We start from the raw sequence: 17,775 nt of genomic DNA, 5'->3' as shown, positions 1-17,775 counted from the left end.
AGGGGTTATGGGGAGAAGGCAGGAGAATGGGGTTGAGAGGAAAAGATCGATCAGCCATGATTGAATGGTAGAGTATACTTTGATGGGCAGAATGGCCTAATTCTGCTCCTATAACTTATGAACGTTCTCTTTACTGAAGTTATCGAGACGCCAGTAACTTTCAATTCATTTGTTTATTGGCCAAATGAATGCATGCGTTTACATTGTAAATGAAGGGAGGCTATTCCACTATGGAGGACTTCACAGTTCTTTTACCAAAATGCAAACTAGAGGAAATCTACAGTTAACCTTCCCCGCTGAGCCTAAGCCCATGAAAGTCAAATGTAAAGTTGACAGGCCAGCTAACTCAGCATAAACCTAAATCACAGAGCTGTTTTAAGACAGAGGGACAACCATTTACCATAAACAATGATGACTCTCCACATTACTCACCTGGCAGCCTGGTTTATACGTTGAAACTAGGTCTTTTATCACTCGGACTTCTGAGATCGTGACTCCGCCCACAAGGAACAGGATCAGTAAGGGATGGTCACTGGGATGGGGCCGGCTCACCTGCCACGTTAATAACATAGAACAATATTTATGAGATATATCCAGACTACACAGTACAATTCACCACTCCTTTCCAAGGCAGAACTCACACTGCTTCATTAAGAATACCTCTATGAAGTATATTTTATGAAAAGACTTGGAACATTTTCACCACATTACACGCACTTTGTAAATTGAATGTTTTACAGATGTAGGAAGAAATTTCTTGGACGACGTACTGATTTCATGCTCAGACATATGGCTGTTTTTTATTTACTAGTTCAATATAACCAACCTAGCAACGTTAAGTTAAAACAGGAAAAAATAGTATGTTTATACTCTTTCTAAAACAAAGAGAAAAATGCTACAGATGGGATAGGAAACAATTACAATACTCCCAGGATCGTGTTAGATGTTCATAAAATTTAACAATTGTCCACTGAACTGAGGATGTTGAATAGAATGAACAAACAGCTGAAAAATAATTGAGAGGGAAAATTGGAAACACACCATCATTTTTGGATCCATAATAAACCAGAGAGCCTGAAAGTCATCCCCTATAAACAAGACAAACTTCATATTGTGCAAACTTTAAACTTTTTACTATGGCCCTTGACAATATGAGAAAATATGCATCGGAAACTATGCATCTCATTAATACCAATATACACAAACAACAATTAGTGATTTATTGTGTTAACGTATACTTCTGAGAATGTCTCAAACAAAATACACAAATGCATTATTATATAAACCAAGAAATAATTTTCATTCAAAAATAAAGTTTTTAATTATCATTCAACCAATTCAGTATTGTAATACACATCTGTAGCACTTATTAAAAACAAGCTGCTGCTGCAGCAGCTGCAGTTGCAAGCAATTCGACAAGATGCTCTGTGCGGTAAGAAGTTAAAAGAAGCCCACAGAAAAAAAATACTATTCTGCTCAGAAATATTTTTCTAGGTTAAATAGACAAAGATTTCTAAACAGGATGTAAGGAATGGAAAACACGAATTCCAAAAATACTCAGTCACAACTCACATATTAAGTTCAACCAGTGAAATCACACCAGCAATTTAATTTGTAATGAGGCCAGCAATCTGGCAGCTCAATACACTAACATGCAGCCTTATACCTTCCACCACCATGTCTGTTTTAGCTTTGTAAGCCACTCAGGCTGGAAATACAGCTTGCAACTTTAAAGCCTACAGGAGCCTAAATCAGAATGCCTTAGAATAGAAATGCACAGAAAATGTACTCAAAGTCCTGTCTGAAAAGTTGGAGAAATAAAAGACCATTTTTATAACTACACTAAAATTGTTGATGGGAGAAATGTTACCCAATATAACCTCCTGCATAATTATTAGATTTAGAACTGAAGGAAATATTATTCTTTGTTCAACTATTCATTGACATAGAAACATAGAAACATGGAAAATAGGTGCAGGAGTAGGCCATTCAGCCCTTCGAGCCTGCACTGCCATTCAATATGATCATGGCTGATCATCCAACTCAGTATCCTGTACCTGCCTTCTCTCCATACCCCCTGATCCCTATAGCCACAAGGGCCACATCTAACTCCCTCTTAAATATAGCCAATGAACTGGCCTCAACTACCTTCTGTGGCAGAGAGTTCCAGAGATTCACCACTCTCTGTGTGAAAAATGTTTTTCTCATCTCGATCCTAAAGGATTTCCCCTCTATCCTCAAACTGTGGCCCCTTGTCCTGGACTTCCCCAACATCGGGAACAATCTTCATGCATCTAGCCTGTCCAACCCTTTAAGAATTTTGTAAGTTTCTATAAGATCCCCCCTCAATCTCCTAAATTCTAGCGAGTACAAGACTTGACTTGCTGGGTTTGTTCTCCCTGAATTTGCCTGAACAGTTACATATACCGTGTTACACCACATTCATCACAGAGCTAAAGCCCTATCAACGAACAGATTAAATTGTGCCGTTCATCTTAAGAGTATCTAACAGTAGAAAATGCAAATCCCTGTCAGCAGACCGTGTTTTTTCACTCTCAGAATGATGTGAAATGATTCCATTGCTCACTGGCTAGGCTGTCCTTGATCACATTTTCCAAGATGTGAACTTTGAGAACTTTATACTTTTCCACAGGAAAGGAACAGTACCAAGCAGCACGCTACTTCACCAGAGTTTTCCTACAAGTCTCCTGCACCCAAGTGACTTGAAACCAGTGCATGTTTTTTGTTATTATTGTGATCTAAATACTTCAATGACAGATCCAAAATAACAAACATGATTAATATCTATATAGATTGTCTAATATACTGGATGGAATTTGATCATTTACATTCAACAGATGCTTGAAAGTTACAAAATAAGCGAAACTGTGCTCACATGGCATGCGAGTGGTCCGGAACGCAGATACATATATATCTGCATTGTGTTATACTCTCCTAGCTTAATATAGGACTGGGAATTCAGAAGATGAAGTTGCACTGATACATGACTAATTGCTGTACTTCTTTTCGAAAAGATGCTCCCAGATAATATCCTCCATGGATTTTGCAATACACTAGACAGAAGGTCTGTATTCTTGCAAAATTAGTATTTTATCAACCTTAATCATTCAGATTTACCACTTTATGGAGAAAATAATAAGTTGTTTAGTTTTATGCAATTCTGTTACTTGTCTCTGATTATTTGCCATGTTGAAATTCAGGTTTTTGAGCTGCTAATATTCTGCCAGATAGGTGGTGATTAGAGCAGGTTTCTGCTAACTAAAGAGGCTGTATTTCTAGTGGAATTCTTCCGTTTTCTGATTAATGTCCCTATACATGGTGTTGACCCCTTCTCAACTCAAGGGGTTACACAGGAGTTGACGGCCCTTCAGTATTTTGTCAGCAGATCATTAATCACAACCAAGCCTTTACTGTAAAGAATTTTCAGCCCATTTCATCTCGTGGAGCAGCACAGTCTGCACCGTAGCCCTTGATCCCCACATACAGTACTTACTTTCAGCAAATAATGCTGATTGCAATATGGAATGCTGGCTATTTCCCCCATCACTACACAAGGACATGCTCATAGTCATTCTCAACCCCATCAAAGGAAGCTTACCACGGTGTTTTCAGAAAACCCCAAAGCAACTTATTGAAGAAGGGTCTCAACCTGAAAAGTCGCCTGTTCCCTCCTCATGTGCTGCCTGACCTGCTGAGTTACTCCAGCACATTATGTTTTACCTTCTGTACTATCAGGATCTTGCATTCAGAGTTTCTGCTACTGGCCGCAAGTGTAAAACCAGCCACAATTGAATATTAGCAATACAATGTTTGGCAATACAAACAAAAATACCCATGAAATTGACAAGTACCATTTCATGCCACAGAAATACCAGGCAATGACCATTGTCACCAATAGTCTTACCAGCTTTGCATGACAATCGACATAAACATTGTTGAGATTCCTAACAAAAAGATCTCAGGGAGTCAAATGTTCAAAGAGACCAGGCACATTAATATTATGGACACTGCAGACTTGTTACCTCACAATAATGTTCAGATTTTCTGACCCAAAGCTTCTCCGCTGTTTATAACGCAGTGTCAACGGGCTCTTTCCATATTTTCTGGGTGTGGGCCAGTGTGGAAAGGAATCTTGTGCAGCTCCAGTACACTTGAAGATGTTCAACATCACTGAGCTAAATAGCCACCTCCTGCACCGGCACACTTCCTGACAACCCTATATAATCTCAACAGCTAGCACTACAGTGATTCTTCTTGTTCAACAACATTTCAGATTTCTATGATTCTGTCAGTCTTGTGTCATCCTGATATGTGACATGTATCACTTTTTCTTCTTTCCTGTCCAAAACTCTGGAGTTCAGTCATTGTGTCGTACAGCACTGAAGTGGGCTCTTTGATCTACCATGCCCATAATTGTTTCCTTCAGTTAATATGGAGACCTGAATTGTGCACAATTCTCCAAATGCAGCCCAACCAGTTTTATAAAGCTACATCTTAATGCTCTAACTTTTATATTCTATGCCTTGAACTATAGATTTCAACCACAAGCTTGCCACATGTCTTTATCAGCACCGCAAGGATAACAGCGGCCCAGGAAATTTGCTCTACACTTTTGCAGAAAGAAAACTTTAAAGTTATTAAATTGCAGCATTATCAACAGTAAATTTGGAAAAGCATTTTCTTTAAAGACAAGGCTGTAACAAGGAGGAGTTATTATGTCATACATTTCTTAAAGGTTATAGTGTACGCAAAATCATTAGAGAAATCTTTGCCAGTTTTTGTTGGTGAGAATGGACTTTAAGGATTAATCATCCTTCCCAATGCACCACAACTCACCTTCATGAACATGCTGAATCCAGTTTTGAGCAGTTCTGTTAAGCCACCAGACATATACTCAATATCCACAGTGTCAGGTCTGTCGGGACAAAATATCTCCTCCAATATCTGCTTCACCAAAGGCTGAAACATTGCCTGTAAAAAAGAAAATAAGGTTCAAATGCATCCAGTTTGCCATTGGTAATTTCCATAATATTCTTAACATATTAGTAATCTCCCTCTGGGTCTCCTTGCAGCTGAAAACATTGATGGAAAATGCTCTTTATGGCCATGCCACACGCCCTCTACCAGGCCTATGACCCAATGAATACCCTGGCTACTCATGGATCATCCCACCATCTCAGTGAAGTTATCGGCTACCTTTGAATTTCCATCATTAACTATCAGTCCCCATTTCTCATGGTAAAACTTACCCTTTTTACCAGACCTAACGTCATCTCATGTCTGCCATTAGTTTGGTCTCGACCTTTGTTTGCTTACATTTTTTAAATGTTCTTGTTATATTAAAAGTTGTTTATTGAAGTTGCTCGACATACCCACCCCTGGCTCCTGAAGAGTCATTCTACTTTGAGCTCTGTCACGGTCAAAGATTACAAAGTGCAGTGGTAGAGTAGCTGCCTTACAGCGTCAGAGACACGGGTTAGATCCCGACTACAGGTGCTGTCTGTACAGAGTGTGTACGTTCTCCCCGTGACTGCCTGGGTATTTTTCTGGGATCTCCAGTTTCCTCCCACCCTCCAAAGTTGTACAGGTTAGTAGGTTAATTAGCTTTGTATAAGTGTAAATTGTTCCTTGTGTGTGTAGAACAGTGTAAGTGTGCGGGGGGTCACTGGTCGAAGGGCCTGTTTCCACACTGTATCTCTAAACAAAACTAAAATCTAAAAAAGATTCAAGGCCTCACTGAGAAATGACTACATCAACATCGATTGGAAGAAGTGGAGTGAAAGGGAATTTGTCAGAGTTGGAACAAATGGGACGAAAGAAACGGAGAAGAGCATGCAGAGTGGATATGGAGAAAAACAGGTGAAGGTTCGGCAGGGGAGAAGGAGAAGACACAAGGATAGAGAGAAGGGGTGGAGGGGAGGTAGGGGAGTGCAATGAAATTTCTGCAGTTTGAGGATTCGGATCAATAAATGGTGAAAGAACATTTTGGGTTATATACAATGATCTATATTATAGACAAATATAGGAAAATCAGTAATAAAGATATACATCTCATGCCATTTGGCACATCAGAGACCTGTCTGTGACAGCAAATCTGGAGAACTTGAGAGTCCTGTCACCAGCATGCACCAGGGTCTAAGTCGCCCATGCTCTCCCTCTCCCCGAAAGTGAAGTTCATATGAGCTTGCACGAAGCATGCACTTTTGCTGCCACTCCTGCTTATTTAATTGAGACTTTAAAACTTTAGAGATACAGAGATACAGGTCTTGGGTTCTGATTATAAAATGGTCTTTCCCCACTCATAGATCTAGATCTTCAAAATCTGCTTATATTTCATTACAGGGCGGAGGGAAAGAGTGGAGGAACAGAGGTGGTGATACGTGAATGAGCTTGAGGGGAAGGGAGTGGACGGTGAGCGGGGAGGGTAAATGGGAGGAAGGGCAGTCGCAGGAGGGTGGGGCCGCGAGCAGGGGGGGGGAGTAGAAACTCATGTGGTCAGAGGGACAATGTGCAAATGTCACCCAGGCTGCACTGGAGATCAGGCCTGAAGTTAGGTTGCTGTAGGCAGCAGCTCCTCTTGCCTGTCAGTGTATTGCCCTTCTAGAATGATTTAATAATAGATGTACAAAAATACATATATTTTCCAGTCATATAGGTTAAACAGTGTATTGATAATGCAACCAATAATGAAAACTATTCACTGACATGTCCATTTGGACAATCTTCTGGCTGAGGCAATGTTAAAATAGAAAACAAAATCACAGCCTCCTCTGCTAACAAGGTCAGATTTGCCAGAGAAAGGGAAGCAGCATCTACATCTCATGCTAATTTCATGCATAAGTGAGAGTAGATGGTGAGTGAACAACAGCTCCATCCAAGACCACAAGAAATTGTAAAGAATTGTGGAACCTGCCCAGATAATCACACAAATCAACCCCCCTTCCATTGACTCCATCTACACCACCATGCCTCGGCAAGGTGGCCAGCATAATCAAGGACAAGTCTCACCTTGGACATTCCCTCGTCTCCCCTCTCCCATCAGGCAAGAGCTACAATTAGTGTGAAAACGCACACCTCCAGATTCAGGGAGAGCAGGGCTGCCAACATCCGATGAGAGGTGAGAGTGAGAAATTGCGAGGCAGTGCAGCGACCGAGGGGGGAGGGGGAGGGGGGGGGAAAGGTGTGGGAGGAAGATATCCTCTCTCCCACGGTAGGAAGCTTTTGCATTTTGTAGTTTGAAATTGTGGAATCTGGTGCATACTTGTAAGTTAAACTTGATGCAACATTTATGCTTCAAATTGGATTAGGTGTGAATAAGGTTAGGCTAAATTACATTCCACAGTAGAGCCAGGCTCTGAACAACAGGTGCAGCACATGAATGACCTTATGGAAATCAGATAATAATTCCTGTATGGAAATCAGATAATAATTCATGCTGTTATGCATATATAGAGAAACAAAAACATAGAAACAAGGCAAGAGGAGTCAGACTTCCATCACTGTTCTGCACAAATAAATCAATTAACCTTTCCCTTTGACTATAGAAACAAGACCGCGATCTATCATACACCAGTTGTATCCTACATGCCAGGGACAATTTACAGAAGCCAATTAACCTACAAACCTGCACTTCTTTTAGATGTGGGAGAAACCGGAATTTCCACAGAAAACCATGTGGTCATAAGGAGAACGTACAAATATTGTACAGACGGCACCCGTAGTCAGAATCAAATCTGGGTCTGTGGTGTTACAAGGCAGCAACTCTACCAATGCGCCCCCGTGCCACCCTATTAATTATGTTTTCTGTGATATTTATTATGGTGACACATCAATAAAGATGAAAACATGATTCTGATTTCTGCCCTTAGTTGGATAACACACATCTCCAGTCATTGTGTTTTATTGCTGGTTTTCAACCTCTTCAGTCTGAAGGTCTCAACCTGAAACATCACCTATTCTTTCTCTCCAGAAATGCTGCCTGTCCTGCTGAGTTATTCCAGCTTTTATTCCAGTATCTATCTTCAGTTTAAACCACCATCTGCAGTTCCTTCTTACACTCTTTATTAAGCGAAACAGGTCCTATTCTCATAATATTATTCACCTCAACAAAGTCTCTTCTTCACCTCCGTTGCTGCAGAGAATACAATTCCAGTTATCAAATCTTTCTTCAAAGTGAAACAAAAATTCCAGCCCTGCCAATATGTTCATAAATCACCTCTGGATCCTCTCCAGAGCAATTGCACCCTTTCTACAGTGTGTCATAGTTTTTCAGCGTGGAAACAGGCCCTTCATCCCAACTTGTTCATGCAGATCAAGATGCCCCATCTAAACTAGTCCCATTTATCCGCATTTGGCCCAAATCCCTTTAAACCTTGTGTGTGCCAGTGTGTGTGTAAGGGTGTGTGTTAGGTTGTGTGTGAGAGCGTGTGTCAGTGAAGCGGCGACAACACCCGGAGTGAGCGAAGAATTGGCGATGTCCGGGGAGCATTTCCCTCTTTCCCCCCCCTCCCCGGGAATGCGGGCCGGCCCAGGTACGCTGTGTCCAGCTGGGGTCCAGGGGAGATGAGGGACAGTGACCCGGGGGTCAGGCATCGGAGCGGAGCTATAGCCCGAGATTCATCCCCGTGGTTCCGGAGGCGGCACCTATGCCCCCACTCACCCGGTCCGCTCCTGACTCCGGGCTGGGGTTAATACTCCATGCGGTGTGGACAGAGCGGCTGACGAACACAGAGCCGCCGGAGGTGAGAGTGGGATTAAGGTGAGGGAAGAAAGATTTAATAGGAATTCGAGGGGCAACGTTTTTGGGTATATGGAACAAACTGCCAGAGGAGGTGGTTGAGGTAGGTACTATCACAATATTGTGACAGGTATATGGATAGGACATGTTTAGAGGGGTATGGGCCAAATGCAGGCAGGTAGGACTAATGTAGATGGTCGGCATGTTCGTAGGGCAGGTTGGGCCGAAGGGCCTGTTCAACACTGTATGACATTCAGCTGGAAAAGGTGCAGTGAAGATTTACGAGGATATTTCTTGCACGATAGGAAAAGGTTTGGCAGGCATGTGCAGCGGGCGGGCCCTGGTGAGACCGCAACTGGAGTATCGTGCGCAATTGTGGTCTCCTAATTTGAGGAAGGACATTATTGCTATAGAGGGAGTGCAGGGTAGGTTCTCCAGGTTAATTCCTGAGATGGCGGAACTGACATATGTTGAAAGAATGGATTGACTGGGCTTATATTCTCTGGAATGTTAGAAGTGTGAGAAGGCATTTCTTATCTGAAACTGTACAATTGATAAAGACAATTGGACAGGCTAGATGCTGGAAAAATGTTACCAAAGTTGAGGAGGATCTTATTGAAACAGATTCATAAAGGGGGGTCACAGTGTAGGAAGAATGTTCCCAATGTTGGAGGGTCCAGAACTGGGGGTCACAGTTAAGAATAAGAGGTAGCCATTTAGGACGGAGATGAGGAAAAACTTCTTCACCCAGAGTTGGGAATTGTGGAATTCTCTGCCACAGAAGGCAGTGGGGGCCATTGCACTGGATGTTTTCAAGAGAGTTAGATCTAGCTCTTAGGGCTAAAGGCATCAAGGGATAATGGGGAAAAAAGCAGGAACGGGGTACTGATTTTAGATGATCAGCCATGATCATATTGAATGGCGGTGCTGGCTCGAAGGGTCGAATGGCCTACCCTTGCACCTGTTTTTCTGTTTCTCTGCTTCTATGTTTCTACTTCTTTAGATAGCACGAGGCTGAAGGTAAATCTTTTTAAGGTATATAAAATCACAAAGGTGAATGCACAGAGTATTTCCCCCCAGGGTAGAGGAATCAAGAACGAGAGGGCATAAGTTTAAGGTGAGAAGGTTAATATTTAATAGGAACTAGGGGTAACTGTTTCACACAAAGGGTGGTGGGTATTTGGAATGAGCTGCCAGGGGAAGCTGTTGAGGCAGCTATCACAACATTGAATAAACATTTGGACGGATACATGGATAGGAAAGGTACAGAGGGGTATCAGCCAAATGCATGCAAATGGGACGAGCGTAGATGGGCCATTTTGATTTGTATCAACGAGTTGGGCTGATGGGCCTGGTTGTGTTCTATAGTAAAATTTCAGAGAACAAACTGGTTTCGGGGAAGACATCCCATTCACAATATGAGGCAATACTGTACTTTATGATAAGTCTGCCAAAAAAGTATAGGTGCTACTATCTCTAACGATGCTAAATAGAAAATGAAGCATTTAACCTTAAAAGCAACCTTGGATTCATATTGAGCTGAGTGAGCAGAGAACAAGGGATAGCACAGTCTGTTTAACATTTTAGGATTTTAACTCAGTTAAACAGCAAATAGATGGCCCATAGCTAAATGGAATAGTCGTGTGGCATTCCAATAGTATAAAGTTATGTTGCACAGACATACCTCATTTTTTTCACTGAATATGGAAACCATGTTTTAGTTTAAATAGAACTAAGTGCCAGAAGGTTTCCATTATTTGGACTCACATACCAGACACAATATTACATTTCCACATTTCTTTCTTGAAACTGATTTGGACTGAAATTGCAATGAGGTTTGCTTCATATAATGATTGTTGGAACTGTATGGGCTTTGAAACAACATAATGATTCTCTTCGATCAGCCAACACACATTTTATTCTAAACGCTGAGAGGGCTTATCTCAGCTATTTCAGATTCAGTCTGAAAATTAACAGATAATTTAGTTCTGGATCACAATCACATGTAGGAAGCCCAATGCCAGAAGCATTTCTGCATGCAGCAGACACTTCAGAATGAAAGACAAAACCACAACCGTTGTGTTGTACCACTGCAAACAACATATCAGTTAATTTAAGATGAATACAAAAATCAATTGAATACTCAAATTTTGTTCAAAGCTTTTGAAGTTCCAATGAATCTGGACATGGTTTGGAAGTGAAGCTTTAGTAATTATGCATTGACGGGTGACTGGCGTATGAATTGTTGCACACGTAGTCAAACTATCGCCATGAATTGCCTCAACATATGTCGAATTTTTGAAGAAACAGTGAACATTTTGATGACTTCAATTAATAACAAAAATATATCATGACACAAGTATTTTGACACAAGTTTTCACACAGAGTGGTGAATCTCTGGAACTCTCTGCCACAGAGGGTAGTTGAGGCCAGTTCATTGGCTATATTTAAGAGGGAGTTAGATGTGGCCCTTGTGTCTAAGGGGATCAGGGGGTATGGAGAGAAGGCAGGTACGGGATACTGAGTTGGATGATCAGCCATGATCATATTGAATGGCGGTGCAGGCTCGAAGGGCCGAATGGCCTACTCCTGCACCTAATTTCTATGTTTCTTCTTATCCCTGTTGTGACAGGCTTGCTGTGACTGTCTATAGATGTGAGGCACCAAGATAGGCAAGTAAATAAAAATGATTATTCTAGCATGCATGCGTTTAGCTTGATCGTATATAATTTTATTTAGATTAGCCATGACAATAGTCAATAGATGCAGGAGTATGCCATTCGGCCCCTCGAGCCAGCACCACCATTCACTGTGATCATGGCTGATCATCCATAATCAGTACCCCGTTCCTGCCATCTCCCCATATCCCTTGACTCTGCTATCTTTAAGAGATCTATCTAACTCTCTTGAAAGCATCCAGAGAATTGGCCTCCATTGCCTTCTGAGGCAGAGAATTCCACAGATTCACAATTCTCCGGGTGAAAAAGTTTTTCCTCATCTCTGTTCTAAATGGCCTACCCCTTATTCTTAAACTGTGGCCTCTGGCTCTGGACTCTCCCATCATTGGGATCATGTTTCCTGCCTCTAATGTTTCCAATTACTTAATAATCTTATATGTTTCAATAAGATCACCTCTCATCCTTCTAAATTCCAGTGTATACAAGCCCAGTTCGCTCCATTCTATCAACATATGACAGTCCCGCCACCCCGGGAATTAACCTTGTGAACCCACGCTGCACTCCCTCAATAGCAAGAATGTCCTTCCTCAAATTTGGAAACCAAAACTGCACACAATACTCCATGTGTGGTCTCACTAGGGCCCTGTACAACTGCAGAAGGACCTCTTAGCTCCTATACTCAAATCCTCTTGTTATGAAGGCCAAAATGCCATTAGCTTCGTTCACTGCCTGCTGTACCTGCATGCTTACTTTCAGTGACTGATGAACAAGGACCCCCAGAACTTGTTGTACTTCCACTTTTCCCAACTTGACACCATTCAGATAATAATCTGCCTTTTTGTTTTTGCCACCAAAGTGGATAACCTCACTTTTATCCACATTAAACTGCATCTGCCATGCATCTGCCCACTTACCCAACATGTCCAAGTCACCCTGCATCCTCAAAGAATCCTCCTCACAGTTCACACTGCCAGCCAGCTTTGTTTCATCTGCAAATTTGCTAATGTTACTTTTAATCCCTTCAAATTCAAAATCATTTATGTATATGGTAAATAGCTGCAGTCTCAACCTTGCGGAACCCCACTAGACACTGCCTGCTATTCTGAAAGGGACCCGTTAATCCCTACTCTTTGTTTCCTGTCTGCCAACCAATTTTTTATCCATGTCAGCACTCTACCCCCAATACCATGTGCTCTAATTTTGCCCACTAATCTCCTATGTAGGACCTTATCAAAGGTTTTCTGAAAGTCCAGGTACTGGCTCCCCCTTGTCCACTTTCCTAGTTACATCCTCAAAAAATTCTAGATTAGTCAAGCATGATTTCCCCTTCGTAAATCCATGCTGACTTGGACCAATCCTGTTACTGCCATCCAAATGTGCCGCTATTTCATTTTTTATAATTGACCCCAGCATCTTCCCCACCACCGATATCAGGCTAACTGGTCTGTAATTCCATTTTCTCTCTCCCGCCTTTCATAAAAAGTGGGATAACATTAGCTACAAGACTCATCCATGCCTTCATCTCCTCTCGACTGGACTATTGCAACTTCTCCTTGGCATCAGCTCCACCTACATCAACCAACTCCAACTGGTCCAGAACGCAGCCGCCTGACTCATCACCCACACCAAATCCTGGCATCACATCACTCCAGTCCTCAAACAACTTCACTGGCTTCCCATCTCCCACCGGATCACCTACAAAATCCTGTCCTCACCTACAAAGCCCTCCACAATCTGCCCCCCCTCCCCCCCATATTTCACTGACCTCCTCTCCCCCTACCAACCCTCACGGTCCCTCACATCCACATCAGCCGGTCTCCTCTCCATCCACAAGTCCAACCTCCGCAGTTTTGGGGACAGAGCCTTCTCCAGGGCAGCTCCCAGGCTCTGGAACTCCCTCCCCCAACTGATCCGCAATTCCGTGTCCCTCACCATCTTCCAGTCCCGCCTCAAGACCCATCTCTTCACCTCTGCCTATCCTTTGCCCCACGTCCCCCTCCCTTTTCATCTGTGCATGAATTGCCTCATATTGTGTTTTGAATTGAATTCTGTCTTTAATTTGTGTACTAGTCATGTCTCTACTATTTATTTCATTCCCTTACATGTTTTTCCTCTACCTGCTAAATGTTTGTAAGGTGTCCTTGAGACTCTTGAAAGGCGCCCATAAATAAAATTTATTATTATTATTATTACCCTCCAATCCACAAGAATTGACCAAAGGGAAATTACATTTAAATTATTTTCCTATACCGTATTAGTTTGACCCCTCTCCCCCTCTGATTTGTCGGAATGTTACCAATACTATCAATATGAAACACCCTTTTTAAAAGATGGAACTGAACAATTTGGGCTGATCTTCCTCAGGCCATGCCATCCCACGCTCAGCAGGGCCATGTTAGCTGTAATTTTCTCTGTGGGGGTTGGTTGGTGTTGGGCTGGGCAAGGATAGTGGAGAGCAGCCTGAGTTGCTGCATATTTCCGAGTGCCTGTCAGCTCCTAGTCACGCAAAACCCAAGAGCTTTTAACAGCAGTCAATAGCTCTGAGCCAAAAACAGACCATCTGTTTAATATCCAGACACGGTCAAACACTTCAGATCTGAAATACATTTGGAATTAACAGTCTTGGAATGAGGCCAAGACCTTTGTTGAAGAATAATCACACACATCACTGATAAATATGTATCTGCTCCCTTTGGAACTGTATTGCAATTTAATGACTATTAAACTTTTACTATTTTAGCTAGACATTCTGAAAATGGTTCAGACCAGTTTTTAGTAAAACAAAAAAACTTGTAAAAGAAATACACAACAAATGCTAACTTTATCAATCAGAGCTTTATGAATTTCACTACATGCATCAACGTCATGTTTTATGAGGTAACATTTCATAACAAGACATTTGAACAACTTTTTCAGTGAAATGCATCAGTGAATGAGAATAATAATGTGCTGATAATCAGGTCTTCATATATATTAGGATTGAAGAGGGAGATAAAGTAAGATGCTAGGGTTGTGGGTTAGGGCTGATAGTCGATGGTGCAGGAAGAGTGAGAAATAACAAGGGGAAGGCACGGACTGTGAGCATGAGAATATTATTTTTTGTGCAGAAAACATAAATGTTCATGATATTCCTGCAGCCTTTATTTCAAGAAAGCTTTCAAATCCAAGGCAAAAATTGCATTTATATTAACCCTTTCACCAATTTAGCACTTTACAATCAATGGATTGCAGCTATTCCTTGATTTATGAAAAGGATATGTTCCTCCAAGGAAAATGTTATAAATTACAAAAGCTGAATGAAATGCATGATGGGCAATGCATTGCCATGGTCAGAGTGTAACACTGTTTATTATTGCAAAAAAAAAAAAATCATTAGTAGCACACAAGAGTTAATGGTTTCAGTGAGATTTCATAAATCATGCAAAACCTGAACTTTTAGGATGTAGACACGGCTGTTATTCAGGCACCAGTCACTTAATGAGTGCACTCATGTGAACGTGGTTGGTCCACTGTACCACATTGAAAATGCTAAGTTTGAACAGTTAGATCTACCAACAACGGTATGTTTAAGAACAGCAGAGCAGCACAGAGGCGCAGCGGTAGAGTTGCTGCTTTACAGCACCACAGACCCGGGTTTGATCCTGTCTACAGGTGCTGTCTATACAGAGTTTGTACGTTCTCCCTGTGACCTCGTGGGTTTTTGCTGGGTGCTCCTGTGTCCTTCCACATGTTTGTAGGTTAATTGGCTTCGGTAAAATAATTTGACAATTGTCCCAAGTGTAAAGGATAGTGCAAGTGTACAGGGTTATTGCTGGTCGCTGTGGACCCGGTGAGCCAAAGGGCCTTTTTCCACACTGTATCTGTAAAAGGTAAAGTCTAAAGGCTAAAGTATTTAATAGCATTTAACAGCGGAGTTGTAACTGCCATCACTTAAGAATGAAATAATTTTAGGAAAGGCAGGGAAATTGCCTTGAATATTTTTTCCACAAGCTTACTAATTTGGTGTGTTTAGACAAAGCCACGCTGTTTTTCTTTACCTATGAATTTGGCAAATTCATAATTGCATTGACATTATGAATTAACTTTTAAAAATCCACCAACTATTTACTCAGGGACCACCACTCCCATGTCTTTTATTAAAGTAAGGCCAAACACTGATATTTAACACACTGGTTAGTTACTTAAGGAATGAAAGTATTTGTCCACTGTTGTAACTAAAAACTAATTATATCCTTGTAAAACTATACCTTTGTATTTACCCAATACCTTTCAATACAGCTGTTTATAAAAGCTTTACAAATTCACTGCAAGGTTATGTTCTCTCTTTGGTTTCCTGTGATGTGATACCATGCACAAATACGCCTTTTCCCACCCAGTCTAACTGAAGCTTTATGCCATGAAACTTAACATTAATGAATGAATGGATAAATGTCATTTTTTTAAATGAATAGAAACGAGGGCTTACTTTACATATAAACATTTCAAATGATCGGTACTTCATAGGCAAATACTGCATCGCTTGAACATGGCAAGGTCCTATGGACAGATAATCCAGGAGTGATGTTTGAGATAAAAAGGTTTGAATTGGTTGAAAGGCACAGCATGAGAACAGGTCTGTCGGCCCACCAAGTCCATGCTGACCATTGATCACCGGCTCATACTAGTTCCATGTTATCCCACTTTCCCTTCCATTCCCTCCACATGGGGCACAATTTACAGAGGAAGAAGAGGTGACAGGTCGAATGGTGCAATGTTCCCCCTGCAGGATGTACAAAGTCAGGGAAACTGCTGGTATCCTTGATGATTATACCTGTGGGAATTGTGTCCAGGTGCAGCTCCTTACAGCCCGCTTTAGGGAAGTGGAGCTGCAGCTGGATGACCTCAGGATCACCGGGGACATGGAGCGGTTCATATATTGGAGTTTTATTTCTAGACTTTAGACATAAAGCGCGGAAACAAGCCCTTTGGCACGCCAACCAGCAATAATCACCCCGTACTCTAGCACTATCCTACAAGCTACAGACAATTTACAATTTTTACCAAAGCTAATTGACCTACAAACCTGTACATCTTCAGAGTGTGGGAGGAAATTGGAGCATCAGGACAAAACTCATGCAGTCACAAGAAAAACATACAAACCCCACACCGACCATCGTCAGGATCGAACCTGGGTCCCTGGCGCTGCAAGACAGCAACTCTACTGCTGTGCCACAATGCTGCCCCTGTTATGGCATGGTGGTCATGCCTAAGGTACAGGAAGAGGGTAGATAGGTGACCACAAGAAAAGGTAGTAGGCAGAGAGTGCATGTGACCCCTGTGGCCATTCCCCTTCAAAACAGGTATATCCTCTTGGAGAAACAAGGAACTGCAGATGCTGGTTTGCAAAAAAGGCGCAAAATGCTGGAGTAACTCAGTGGGTCAGGCAGCATCCATGGAGAACATGGATAGGTGCATTTTGGGTTGGGACCCTTTTTCAGACTGTGAGGCAAATGCTCTACCGGTGCCATAGAGTCATAGAGTGATACAGTGTGGAAACCAGCCCTTTGGACCAACTTGCCCACACCGGCCAACATGTCCCAGCAACACTAGTCCCACCTGCCTGTGTTTGGTCCATATCCCTCCAAACCTGTCCTATCCATGTACCTATCTAACTGCTTCTTAAATATAACCATATAACCATATAACAATTACAGCACGGAAACAGGCCATCTCGGTCCTACAAGTCCGTGCCGAACAAAATATTGGGATAGTCCCAGCCCGAACTACCTCCTCTGGCAGCTTGCTCCATCACTACCTTTTGTGTGAAAAAGTTACCTCTCGGATTCCTATTAAATCTTTCCCCCTTCACCATTGTGTTATCCTTGGTTGACTTGGATCAATCTGCTGTTGTTATTCAAACAGTGCAACAGGGTCTTTTACATTCACAGAAGCAAGAATGTCACTTCTGGATAACAGGAAACCGCTTCAGTTTGTTTACCTGTTCAAACACTTCATGATTTTTAACATCTCTGCCCAATCTCCTCTGGTTTCGTTCCTCTAAAGAAAAAATCACTGCTTCTTTTGTCTGTCCGCGTCTCTGTAATCTCTTATCTTTAGAACTATTCCACTGAATCTTTTTTTAAACCTTTCCAACGCCTCTTAACCTTCCCAAAGCATAGTGCCTAGAATTGGAGGGTTCTTAGATACAATACCGGGAAAATTGCTAAAACCTACTGTTAAGGTTGAGGTAGCAGAAAATCATAACTTCCAGAATCAACATGGATTTATACAAGGGAAATAATGTTTGACAGATATATTTAGGAATTTTGAGGGTGTAGCTAGATTAGAACCAGTGGCAGA

The 17,775-nt window shown here is 41.8% G+C and overlaps 1 protein-coding gene across 1 annotated transcript in view; it reads right to left on the bottom strand.

Moving 5' to 3' along the window:
• The window catches only part of scfd2 (sec1 family domain containing 2), a 224,050-nt gene that overhangs the window by 5,364 nt on the left and 200,911 nt on the right, over positions 1–17,775 (bottom strand). The window contains exons 7-8 of the mRNA XM_055636130.1: positions 4,858–4,992; positions 433–552 (exon numbers count right to left, since the gene is read on the bottom strand). Coding sequence (XP_055492105.1) covers positions 433–552; positions 4,858–4,992 — 255 coding nt within the window. The remainder of the gene's footprint in view (positions 1–432; positions 553–4,857; positions 4,993–17,775) is intronic.

This window comes from Leucoraja erinacea, chromosome 1, assembly GCF_028641065.1.
Source record: "Leucoraja erinacea ecotype New England chromosome 1, Leri_hhj_1, whole genome shotgun sequence".
In the NCBI taxonomy this organism is placed as follows: Eukaryota; Metazoa; Chordata; class Chondrichthyes; order Rajiformes; family Rajidae; genus Leucoraja; species Leucoraja erinaceus.
This window is presented reverse-complemented; position numbering and strand designations above follow the sequence as displayed.